This window comes from Micropterus dolomieu, linkage group LG17, assembly GCF_021292245.1.
Source record: "Micropterus dolomieu isolate WLL.071019.BEF.003 ecotype Adirondacks linkage group LG17, ASM2129224v1, whole genome shotgun sequence".
Taxonomy (NCBI): domain Eukaryota; kingdom Metazoa; phylum Chordata; class Actinopteri; order Centrarchiformes; family Centrarchidae; genus Micropterus; species Micropterus dolomieu.
Genome location: NC_060166.1, coordinates 6,685,645 through 6,694,989, shown reverse-complemented (window position 1 = coordinate 6,694,989; position 9,345 = coordinate 6,685,645). Strand labels below are relative to the sequence as shown.

At 41.2% G+C, this 9,345-nt stretch overlaps 3 protein-coding genes across 3 annotated transcripts in view; 1 reads left to right on the top strand and 2 right to left on the bottom strand.

The window, feature by feature from the left end:
• Positions 1-9,345, bottom strand: part of tpst1 (tyrosylprotein sulfotransferase 1) — a gene marked incomplete at its 3' end in the record, with an annotated part of 837,181 nt that overhangs the window by 167,728 nt on the left and 660,108 nt on the right.
• Positions 419-3,098, bottom strand: timm8b (translocase of inner mitochondrial membrane 8 homolog B (yeast)). The gene is made up of 2 exons (XM_046074883.1): positions 2,825-3,098; positions 419-1,439 (listed from the first exon to the last, which is right to left on the bottom strand). Exons 1-2 carry the CDS (start codon positions 2,924-2,926, stop codon positions 1,272-1,274), a joined length of 270 nt encoding a protein of 89 aa, XP_045930839.1. The 5' UTR covers positions 2,927-3,098; the 3' UTR covers positions 419-1,271.
• sdhdb (succinate dehydrogenase complex, subunit D, integral membrane protein b) lies at positions 3,640-6,676 on the top strand. Its single transcript, XM_046074881.1, has 5 exons — positions 3,640-3,670; positions 3,883-4,005; positions 5,080-5,190; positions 6,070-6,220; positions 6,453-6,676. The coding sequence occupies exons 1-5, from the start codon at positions 3,652-3,654 to the stop codon at positions 6,574-6,576; spliced, it is 528 nt and encodes a 175-aa protein (XP_045930837.1). The 5' UTR covers positions 3,640-3,651; the 3' UTR covers positions 6,577-6,676.

The following is a 9,345-nucleotide window of genomic DNA, read 5'->3' as shown; positions in this document are numbered from 1 at the left end:
TGGTCGTCGGGCCTCTGCTACACAAATCTGTTTTCATTTTTTGGACTCTTTATCTTTTGATATCGGATAAATTTTCGGCCTTTTGGGTCTTCAAACTGTTTAAACTATTTAAAGTAGAACCATTTGAAAAGTTTAGGGGGGAAAATGTCATTTTGATGGAACTGCTAACACACAGACAGCTGAAACATGAGAAAGGGCCCCTAAGAGAAACTGCTTTATTCTAAGTAGTCACAGGACACAAAAGGTTGGAACCAGCTGTTTGATCTGTAACAGTGCACTGGGTCATATAGTGTTTACAGTCTTCACAACCAGGTGACAGGTGGCAGGTCAGTGATGAGCAGCTGGTGGTACACCAAAATGTTCGGCTCTATGATAAGGTCTTTTTAAAGGACATTTAACATTGGAGTACTTCAGTGTAGCCGGTGCAAGCAAAAAAGCCAGGTGTTTTATTTAACTTTTACAACATTTTGTCACACATTTAACTTTACACATTCTGCAGAATAAAGTGCACATTAGATGTGTACACAAAACCTTTATTTTTAAATATAAAGCCCTGTCCCAGCCGCCACGATCCATTTTTATACAGTACCTAAACTAATGCCCAAGTACTTTGCACCAACAAGAGATCACCTCAAGGTGTATATTATTATTAAGCATTATTTGTTCCACTGTATTAATGTACATTTATTTATAGTATTATTATTTATTTTATAAAGACAGACTTACTTCAATACTTGTATAGAGGAAGTGTCTTAATCATATATAGTAAAGCCTGATGTTTGCTTTTCGTTTAAGATTTTTTGTGAATAGATATTTATATGTGAAAACAATCTGTCACTAACCAATGTTGTTGTTAATTTTGTTGTGGTTGTCTTTTTCTAAATTCTTATCAGTTCACCTTTATAACCTTTGAGTGAGCGCTCTGCTCAGAGGGAACTGCAGCCACCACAGCTGGATTTTTTCCCAGCTTCATTCCTCATTTTGTTTAGTACATGAAGGATCTCAGACAGGACCTTGACTGTACTGTACCACTTTACTAATGTCACATGACATGACTTCTCAATTCAAACAGGTACTTTTTGCCGCCATTTGCAGCTACAACCACACAGGCTTTCCCATTTTTAACTCACTGTGGACCCGTCCAGCACCACAAGTCAAAGGCATAAAGACTAACTAATAAAAATAAACATGTCCTCTCCACCAGCACGTTAGGAATACGAGACACGTTATTAAAAGGTCATCACACAGTCCTGTTGGCATCTAGTCCATTATTAATGAGCGCCCTTCTGCACCATCTGCGTGAAGCGGTTGGTGATGGTCAGGGTGGTGTCGATGAAACGCTCAACACAGCTCTGCAGGCAAGTCTCCGTCCGGTGGTCCAGCTTGGAGCCCGGGCTGTCCACACACTTGTCCCAGCAGACGTCAGTGAAAGTGTGCACCTGGAACAAATTAAGACGCTGATTAACAGCTAATGTGTGCAGTTCTGGTGATGCGTCATGGTGATGGAGAGCAGAAACAAACGTTTTAGACAACAGGCCTGATTATGGATGGATCAATTACCATTTGCCTTCTAGTGGTCACAGATTGGACCTAAAGCCCGACACTGGACTGTACAGCCCGATTCCAATATTGATTTGTGTGTTTTCAATATTTAAATGTGTAACAAAAACACACTGTGACTGCCGGTGCTTTTCATTTTTCTTAAATGTCTCCTTGCTTTCCTCTCTCGTGTCCTACGTGGGAGGGACTAAGAGAAGAGACAGAAGAAACGAGGAAACACGTCGACGTCAGTGTGTGATGACAGCAACACAGCTCAGTGTGCCTTGGAGTTTGCATTTGAGACACTGGAGTTGAATCTGTTGTGTGTATGAAGCGCCTTGTTAAAAAAGTGAGTGAAATGTAGCAACCTCACAGTAAACTCCCACTTGTTTGTAACAAATGTGTGTGTGAAAGTGAACAACAAATAATTTTTTACTTGTTGACCATATAACCAAAGCACAGCTGTGAGAACAGCCTAAAGGACTGTACACATCTCTTTGGCTTTTTGTTCCCTACCTTCTGGTACGATATATCTAAGATATCTGAAATATGCAAATTATGTTGGTTTATTGCCCTTAAAGCTTAATTTGCAGAAACTGCTCCTGAGGTTTTCATGTTATACCCTCAAGACATTGGCTTGAGTATGTGGTGGGTGGGCCAGTCTAACACAGAATCCTTAATGTTGCCTGGGATTTTCAGATGTCACCTCAATTATTACTTGTTTATGTTAGGTAAGAAGATCTTCACATGACTTTGTGCTACACATCTTGTGCTTGGGCATTCCACATTATGCCATTTTATGTTCTGTTTTTTCAGTTATGATACACACATGGGAAAACCTGAGGACAAAGACAAATCACGTGCAATAGTGATGTTTTAGACCTTTCCCGTTTAGTCAGCTCTGGGCACCACATGACAACTTCAGGAGATGTAAAGAAGCATCTGCACTATAAGATATTGTAAAAAAAAGTCCACCTAATTTGCATTTTTATTTATTTTGGTCAAAAAGTAGTACATGATCATAAAGTTATGTTATTTTTTGTCTTTAGGTGGGGTGGGTCGACTTGTCCCCTGAATGGTTGTTCACTCTGGTTCATCACACCGTGTTCTAACCACACTGTATAAGAACCGGTCTGTGGTTCTGAGCTCTTAGTGTCAGCACAGTCAGAACGCGGCTGGCTTCTCACGGAATGGCCCTGGGCAGTTTGGAGTGAAGCACAGGGGGCCCCTCCATGCGGCCTCACCGCTGGGATGAGTTACAGGTTAACATGGTTAGCGTACAAACCTGGGCCTGGAACTGCGCTTTCTGTTGCTCTATGGCGATCATACGCTGAAGCTCCGTCGCCTCGGCTTTGTCCGACGCGCTGAAATTGTCAAAGTTATCCATTGCGTTACTTAACAGTTAGAGGAACTGTGTATTCAAGTTGAAGAGGTGGCGACGTGAGGAGGTGACCTTCGGTTTCACCGCCGGAGAGCGCCGCAGCGTGCGAAACACCGCTGATGTACAAAGCATGCGCAGCGCTGCACCAAAGCTGCACCCTGAGGCGGCGCACGCTCTGTCGTTTGGAAATCGGCCGGCTCCGTGTGACGCACGTGGTGACGCTGACAAAGATATTTCATGTTCAATCAGGCGCTGACTCAAAAGACGGAAGAAATTCCCTCAGTTTTTTTTATTTTGAATAACAGATGTATTCTGAATAAAAACACGCATACAAAGCATTTTGGTTCAGTGATAATATTTCATTACTTAGTCAACTTTTTAACCAACAAGTCTATATTAAACAATACATTTCATGTATAGCTGACTGTGCCAACAAAAAAAAAACTGCTAAACACAAGAAAACATTTGAGCTTCACAAGCTTTTTATTTGATTATTATTTTTTTTCTTTTAATGTATCATCACCTTGGTGTGTTTATGTGCAGACATTTTATACAAAGGTTATATTGTTGCACACTTGTGTATAGCCTACTTGATCTATCAGTTTCATTAGAGTGTACTATTACTAATGAAAGGAGTTGATTCAAGAGCGTTCGGTGCTCAGTATGTCAGACAAGACTATTTATGCAGTGGCTCTCTTCGGGGTCCTTCATCTAATTAAAAATCTCCATTAATGATGACCAATATTTACGGTAAGAATGAATGAATACATTGTCAGTGATCCACGTGAGCAATTTGATTTACAAACAAATATGGCAAAATATAGCCTAAAGTTACTTAGCCTATATTCTGGTCAAGTTAGCCTTGAAATCTCCAGGATTTAAATCGTGGAGCGTCTCTTTCTGCATGGGACAGCTGTACTATTGTGAGGTGAATGAAAGCGCTTGCTGATCTTCTCAAACAGCCAACATCTTTGTGCAGCGGACGGCTCAACAACCACATCCGGGTAACTGTGGTGACCTTGGTTGGTTGATCATCATGGCGGCTATCGTCAGGCTGAGTTCTGTTTGTCGTAGAGGAGTCAAACGTGGGTATTTCTGCCTCTCCTCAATGTTTCTGTCTATTTTCAATACATGTGTTTACTTTAGTGTAGCGGTTTGGTAGCAGGACGTTTAGACAGAAGGGAGGTCGATTATTAGCTTTGTACAAATCACGTCTGAGATAACTGTTAAAGGCTAACTTACATAGTTACTGCTTTCAAGTTCACGACCTAAACTCCATCCTCTCTGTAGGTTTAATAGCGATGCTCACTGAGGGGGGAATTTGCAGTTTGCTTCCACGCTGACATCAGACTGTCAGACCATGACGTTACTGCTCGCACGTTAGAACCAGAGCTGTAACGTTACGCCAAACACTATTCAGAGGTTTGAGAATTATAAGGTAACTTGCACGTGGACAAAATTACACACCGGGTAAAACTTTACAACAGACATTTTCTGAGATGACAAGACTCGGTTTTTAATTCGGCAAATATAACACAACCCAAAGAGCACAGTAGCTCTTTCAGTTCAAGTTCTTGTTTAGGGTCAGGATGCTCGCCACCGCCCTCCTTCGACTGCTTGGGTCGATGGTTTCCAGCTGTAACGCTGGCTGTGTGGAGAGCAGTTTCGTCATAGACTATATATAAAAAGGTTTTCGTTGAACCCTTTTATAAAGTTTATGTTTGAACCTTGCCCATGCATTGGTTTAAAGGAAAAAAACATTACCATCTAGTCGAAATGAAAATATCAGATGTAAATCATTTCTCCTGTTTAAAAACACCAAAACAACAACAAAATGTTTTGCCCCGTGTGACATAAATCTGATTTAATGCTGCTAGAGTTCCTGGTGTTGTGGTGCTGAGGTAAAGAAATGTAAAATAAGAAGACATAAAAAAAGACTGCTGATGTTCTTCTTTTAAAGCAAAATATGAGGAAACATTTTTTATCTTTTAAGGTAAAATATTGCAAACAAGGTTGTGCTGTTCGTTGACTTGAGCTGTGCTAAACTGACATACTTTTTGTGTTTATTTTGTGGTTTACAGTTCATTCTAGGTCAGCTGAGGTTAAATTACATCATCTGTGCCCATCTGGAAACTTGACTTTTCGTCTTTTCTCTTCAGCTCTGTTCTACCAAAGCCCTTTGCTGGCCAGGCCGCTGGTTGTACCGCACAAACACCAGGACCAGCCCTACCTGCTGACTGCAAGGATTCATGCGTCACAGGCTCTGTACGGTCAGTGTTGACAAGAGAAAGTACGCAGTGGTACATACAGAGTATACAGCACAACACGAAAACCTCAATGTAGCCCCCTTTAGCAAACCAACTGCATGACATACCACAGCCAGCCAACACCTCTGACACATTTCCATCAGCAAGTAAAGTTATTAACTCCACTTTGTCCTGTTTTGACTGAGGTGAACTCCATTCTCCAAAATAGTGTAAATGAGATTTCATTAACCTGAGTAGTTCAGTCCAAGTATCATAGCACAATGCATGGTGTAATGATAGTGATCTGTTAAGATGGTCAAAGTCCAGCAGACTTAACTCTAGCTGCAGAGAATGTGCCAATATTAACACCAGTGGACAGGTAAGGCTGTCAGATTCGTGTCTTAACGGGATCATTTTTGTTACATGTTCTTGATTAGTTTTTGCTTCCTGCTGTCAGTTTAATTGCTTTCCTGTAGAGTGCTTTGTGTACATACGGGTAGCTGTTTTCCGGCTTCACATGAAAGCTGGTGTCTGATCACCTTGGTCGAGTGTGAGACTGTGGTTTTGTGGTCAAGTTTTGATAACCTCAATGCGAGCAGGTTTCTCTTCACTGTGACCCACACTGATGACATCACCATCAAACTTTTATTTATTTATTTATTTATTTATTTTTAAAGATGGTCTAACCGGTTAGAATTTTATATTTCTCTTTTAATATTTGCTCAGGGGCCATTTCCCAAAATCTTTACCTTTTTTCTACCTTTAAAACTTTAAATGTGTATATGGATTGCAACTCTTGAGGGTTCCCCAGCCAGGTAAAGGCAAATCAGATTAAATATCCAGCTTTTTGTTTTTGCTGCTACCATGGCAATAATAAAGGCTGCTGTTTCTCTGGTTCTACAGCGGGCTCTGGCACCAAAGCCGCCTCTCTGCACTGGACAGCAGAGCGAGTGCTGAGCGTTGTGCTGCTGGCCATGGGACCCGTAGCCTATTTTAATCCCGGTCCTGCCATGGACTACTCCCTGGCTGCTGCCCTGACCCTGCATGGACACTGGTAAGACTAACCTGAACCCTGGTTGCATTACTTCTACGACGCATACGTACGTGTTCATACCCATATCACAGTTCCGAAACAGATAATTTCTCTCTCTCTCTGATGCTTTCCATGTCTTTTTTGTTGTACATTTAACATATTTAATCACCACCTCCTCCATCTCACCACTTTCAAATGACATAGTTTCACTTCCTGTTTACTTTGATATTGCACAACAAAAATCTGTCTGCAGGCTAATTCCTCTTCCTGGGCTCAAAATAAGGCCGAGGTGGCAGCGTCCTGATCACGTCCTGCACACCCGTGTACCGTCCCCTCGACTGACTCAGCAAACATGTTTCACAAGAAACATATTTTAAGAGTTCTAATAATTACATTATTGAAGAAAATGACAATAATCACGTTGAAGCAAAAAACTAAAGGTGCCGTGTTTAACATTAAAACAGATTCAACGTGAAAGCTGATGTGTTCATTTATTAATTTATGTTAGTTCATCTGCAGCTTTCTGTAGTGTCGCAGTAATATTTGTTCTTGCTGAATCGTTACATCTCAGCAGTGTAAACGAGTACAGGACGGGACTCAGTTACATATAGAGGCGCATAGAGCAGCATTTCCAAACGCTGACTGCCATTTGCAACGCCAATGGCTGCTGGTGATTTAAAACTATATTAAAACATGAAACGGCAGAGAAAAGCAGTTTAGTTTTCTGTGGCCCGCACTGTGGTCCAGCCAATCACACGATTATTTACTTCCTCTCTGGAAGTTTTGGCAGCGTATTTCCCATGGCCCACTGCAGTGATTATGAAACAGTGTCACCACATCAACAAAATGATGTAATTGCAGTAACAAATGACAGAATGTCTTTGCTAAAAAAAAATAGTGTTTACCATAAAGACATGCATCAGAGGTTTTATTTTATTTTTTTTGAGAGCTGGAGGTGGCCACCTTGTAATTCTCTATGCAGTAGAAACCCTCTCTTCCAGTGGTAGTTCTTATAAAATGCTCTATATCAGGGGTTTTCCTCAATTCCTGGATGCCTATGGGATCATGATTATATTATTTGATCCCATAGACACTCAACATTTGAGCCAAAATAGCCTAATATTACTGTTTGACATAACTTCTGTCTACACCAAATACTTTTAAAAAAAGGTTTGAGTAGCACACAGACTTCACTTACCCTGGGAAAATGCAAATGCAAATTCCTTCATCACGAGGTCCACAGGGAGTTGTAGTCCAGTGCATTAATTTGATTTTTTTAGGTCAAATGCAGTGATCCTCTCCTCCTTGGGGGGGGAATCCAGCCATCTTGCTGTAGCTGTCAGCAGCTGTTAATTCAGGCCTGGGTAGTTCCGGCTCTGTTTGCAGACTTGAGAGGGTGGCTTTAGCTTAGCGTCGCATCGATGTGTTCTTCCATCAGTTAGTACGCAGACTAAATGGCATGGCAGATGTAGGCCACAAATCCCGGTCATGAGTAGCAATAAGTCTTCTTAAGTAACAGCTTTTGAGGTAGGTGCATATCTCAAAGGGTTAAGCCATGTCCTCTCTGACCAGTTCGACAAAGTCTCCGATGTCATTTGGCAGCATCATCGCCATCAGATGAAGCATGAGGTCCTGAGCTTCCTCTTTTCAGCTGGCACTGGGGATAAGAATAGTCTGTGCCTAATAGGATTTTATACCACTAAGGAATGTTGGAACTGAGTGTCAACCTGATGAACATGGCTTCATTAATACACTTTTAAATTAAGGTGGTTAATTAATTTATTAAAGATAAACAGTTTGTTGTGATTGAATTACAACAAACAAATCAAAAGGATGCTGAAATAACTATGATGATGCCGATTTGTAAAATGTCTGAGTTCATGCTTTGTCAGGTATGTTAAGACGACAAGCTAGCAACTTTTAAAGTGCTTGTTTTCTGAATGGAGTTTGGATCCATCAGGGCTATGCTAACTTGTTTTATAATAAATGCTGGACACTGCATCCCTGTATGGTGTCCTTGAGTGCCGAGAAAGGCGCCTTAAATAAAATGTATTATTATTATTGATCAACAGACACGTTTTAAGAACTTGCAGGTAGTACAACTTCCTGCAAGTTTCTGCACGAAACATAACAGCTGGTGGAATTTTGAAGATTACGCTGTTGAGAGAACTGATTTTAAAATCTGCATCTTAAATCAATTCACTTAAAATTATTTTGGTAACTATGGAACAGTGTTTTGTCTTGCAGCTAAAGCCTAGTTCACACTACACGACTTTTAGCCCGATTTGCATTATGTGTGAACTACTCAACGACGCTTCACATTGGCTTCCTGACACATTTCACATATCTAGTACGCCAAATATCTGGAAGAGTCGGCTGACTCGACATCCACATCCAGCCAATGAGAGCAGGCAGCTACAGGTGCTGGTCATATAATTAGAATATCATCAAAAAGTTGATTTATTTCAGTAATTCCACTCAAAGTGAAACTTGTGTAATGTATACATTCATTCCACACAGACTGATGTATTTCAAGTGTTTATTCCTTTTAATTTTGATGATTATAACTGACAACTAATGAAAACCCCAAAATCAGAATCTCAGAAAATTAGAATATTGTGAAAAGGTTCAATATTGAAGACACCTGGTGCCACACTCTAATCAGCTAATTATCTCAAAACACCTGCAAAGGCCTTTAAATGGTCTCTCAGTCTAGTTCTGTAGGCTACACTATCATGGGGAAGACTGTGAATGGGGAGATTCACAAAGAGTGGACTGCAGCTGGAGTCAGTGCTTCAAGAACCACCACGCACAGACATATGCAAGACATGGGTTTCAGCTGTCGCATTTCCTTTGGAAATCAAGGTCCCAGAGTCTGGAGGAAGAGAGGAGAGGCACAGAATCCACGTTGCTTGAAGTCCAGTGTAAAGTTTCCACAGTCAGTGATGGTTTGGGGTGCCATGTCATCTGCTGGTGTTGGTCCACTGTGTTTTCTGAGCTCCAAGGTCAACGCAGCCGTCTACCAGGAAGTTTTAGAGCACTTCATGCTTCCTGCTGCTGACCAACTTTGTGGAGATGCAGATTTCATTTTCCAACAGGACTTGGCACCTGCACACAGTGCCGAAGCTACCAGTACCTGGTTTAAG

Coding starts and splice junctions, on each gene's coding strand:
- timm8b (XM_046074883.1), bottom strand. CDS start 2,926: ATGGATAACTTTGACAATTTCAGCGCGTCGGACAAAGCCGAGGCGACG. Junction 1,440..2,824: donor AAGCGCAGTTCCAGGCCCAG/GTTTGTACGCTA, acceptor AATTTGTTCCAG/GTGCACACTTTCACTGACGT.
- sdhdb (XM_046074881.1), top strand. Junction 5,191..6,069: donor TGCGTCACAGGCTCTGTACG/GTCAGTGTTGAC, acceptor CTGGTTCTACAG/CGGGCTCTGGCACCAAAGCC. Junction 6,221..6,452: donor CTGACCCTGCATGGACACTG/GTAAGACTAACC, acceptor ATCTGTCTGCAG/GCTAATTCCTCTTCCTGGGC.